This window comes from Apaloderma vittatum, unplaced genomic scaffold (assembly GCF_000703405.1).
Source record: "Apaloderma vittatum isolate BGI_N311 unplaced genomic scaffold, ASM70340v1 scaffold23497, whole genome shotgun sequence".
NCBI classification, from domain to species: Eukaryota; Metazoa; Chordata; class Aves; order Trogoniformes; family Trogonidae; genus Apaloderma; species Apaloderma vittatum.
The window spans coordinates 1-2,540 of record NW_009724852.1 but is presented as its reverse complement, the minus strand read 5'-3'; the positions used below and the strand labels follow the sequence as shown (position 1 = coordinate 2,540).

General features: G+C 52.9%; 1 protein-coding gene across 1 annotated transcript in view; it reads right to left on the bottom strand.

Annotated features, from left to right (window-relative positions):
• The window catches only part of KANSL3 (KAT8 regulatory NSL complex subunit 3), a gene marked incomplete at both ends in the record, with an annotated part of 7,013 nt that extends 4,477 nt beyond the window's left edge, over positions 1-2,536 (bottom strand). Inside the window, 6 exons of the mRNA XM_009872692.1 lie at positions 18-139; positions 599-724; positions 957-1,088; positions 1,224-1,409; positions 1,700-1,790; positions 2,463-2,536. Of these exons, the coding sequence (XP_009870994.1) occupies positions 18-139; positions 599-724; positions 957-1,088; positions 1,224-1,409; positions 1,700-1,790; positions 2,463-2,536 (731 nt within the window). The remainder of the gene's footprint in view (positions 1-17; positions 140-598; positions 725-956; positions 1,089-1,223; positions 1,410-1,699; positions 1,791-2,462) is intronic.
• Positions 2,537-2,540: the final 4 nt, after the last annotated feature.

The following is a 2,540-nucleotide window of genomic DNA, read 5'->3' as shown; positions in this document are numbered from 1 at the left end:
GTGGCGATGGGAATCACCTGCGGTTTGAAAGGGAAGAAGGGTCATCAGCGAAGGCGTTCCCCGAGGGCAACGGGTCCCAACAACAATCGATGCGGAAGAGAAGCCGGTTTGCACCCAACCGTGCACTTCCTCTCCCCGTCTGTCCACCAGGACGAGCTTCTAGTTACTAAAACCAGAGGGATTCCCCACGGAGACAACCTCTGCTCCTCTACACCCATTACATATCAATTCCCTCATTAATTAGGGAATCTAATTACACACACCACATCAATCAAGAGGCATGTGAGCAACTCTGGCAGAAGACTGAGGTAACTGCAAGTCTCTCTCCTACAACCTCTTCCCCCCAGAAGACTCACCGACCCTTAACCACAGCAATGCTACAGCCTGAACTGCTGAAAATTGACGACTTTGGTCATCGCGAGACCCCGAACGCATCAGATTTGGGCGACTTCATCCCCTAAACCCTGCAGGTGGCAGATGACAGCCTCTACTTTCAGCAGAACCAAGTGTTCCGGGGCATGGAAGGCTTTGAAAAACAAGCTCAGCAGCTGCAGCCTGGCACAACTCCTGGTTTGAAGTTCCAGCTCTCGAAACCAACCGTACGAACCTTTCCCAAGCAGGAAAGCTGCGACTGCCAGAACCGGTGCCGGCGAGAAGTTGGGAACATGGAGTTGGAGGGTCCGGAAGAAGCGATCAGGATGAGAGGGGAGCCAGGCAATTTGCTCTGCGAAGATCAACAAAGAGACGCGTAAGAGAAAGGGACTCCTCTACCCAAGACCAGGATAATACTGGGGGGAGGAACGTGCCCAACGGAAGGGGTGCCCCTCGCTGAGCAAGCCTCAAGCAGGAGGAAACGACCCCAGGAAACAAGACAGAAGAAGAGAGAAGAGGATAAGAGGGATAAAGCTGATGTGAGACCGGCCTCTCGCTCCCTGGGAGCCCCCGGGGGTACTCACTGGTTTATTATGGGACAGGACCCCCACGGCCGGGTCCCAGGGTCGCTTCAGCAGCAGCGACAGAGCCTCGGCGCCGGCCGCCCCCGTCTTGGCGGTAGAGGAGAGCAGCATCCTGTCGATCAGGGTGGGGATCTGAAACCAGAGGCCAGAGAGGACTGAGAAAACGCCCCGAAGAGAAATGATAAAGCCTCCATCAGCTTCTTTTAACAAGCTTTATGAAAGGAGAATGTTCTAAGTGACAACAATGCCTTTGGCTGCTTTTATCACCTTTCCTTTAAGCGTTTGCAGAGCATCCAAGTAAGCTGCCAGCACAGGCAAGCTGAGGGTTTCCACTAACGTCGTGTGAAGCCACTGGATCAGTTTGGTGTCCCAGTTCACACTGGCCAGAGCTTGGCGGACCCTCCGAGCGCATTTGTCCACCGCTATCCTCCTCAGGACCGGCTCGTTGCAAGCCTAGAAACCAGCAAATTAAAAAGAAACATCGTTATAGGGGGGGAAATAAAAACATGCATCACCAGAAAGCATCAGCTCGGGCAGCCCAGAGCTCTCTGGCAGCAAGCAAAGACCGATGTCCTCACAGCGAGGAGAAAATCGTGCCCTGAAGAAGCCCAGAGCTGCCTGTTTCTGAAGGCTACGCAACATAAAGCCCAAGTTTCATCAGGACTGAACGAGGCTTTGCTAGGAAGGACCGAGAAAAACCACGTGCCCTGCTGGAAAGCAAAACAGGTTGTAGAAGACCTTACCCCTTCGTTAGCCAAGCGAGCCAGCCTGTCGGACTGCAGCGCTTTGTGGATCTTATTAAAGAGCTTGTTCTGGGCCATGGTCCAGCCCGTCCTGTCGAGAAAACCAGACGGGGGTGACATAGGACATCCAGGTCCTGCAGCCACCGGTGGCGGCACAGCACGGCATCGGCTGGTTTGCCCCAGAGGATTTAACTGGTAGGATGGCTCAGTGAAAAACAGTTTTTAACGGGTGTTAAGGCACGTCAGGGAACATTCAAGCATCGGGATGACAAAATGAACAGCAGGAGCAATAAAATAAAAAAGGAGGTTTAAATAATCCCTCCTTTCAGTCACAGTTCTCAAACAACCTGGCCAAAAAAAACAACCAATCGTCCCTCGTAAAGTCAAGGCTGCAAAGTGGCTCAACTGCAGTTCCAGGGAGGATTTTTAATAGGGTAGAATTGATGCATATTCTCATTTTCAATTTTTGACATCAGAATCTGGCTGAATTGAGGATCTACAGGAAATCGAACAACTCGCTATCGCAACCTCCTCCCAACTGAGGTGACAGCTCTGGGGGAAGCGCGCAGCAGAGGTTCAACAGCCGAGACAGCCTCTACCGTTACATCCAACAGCTTTCCCAGCCACCCAGCGAGGAATTCAGACACGAGAATCCACTTTCTTTAACGGTTATAGAGTTCAGCAACCTCACTGCATGTCAAGTCACGCTAAAAGAAACCCCCCACTCCATGACTTGCGCCCGAACCTCTTTTCTCCGCGCTACCTGTTGACGTGTTCCTCCCAGTCGTCGGGCGGCGGAGGGGCGTCCGCGTCCGTGCGAGCGAACATGACGTGGCGCTCG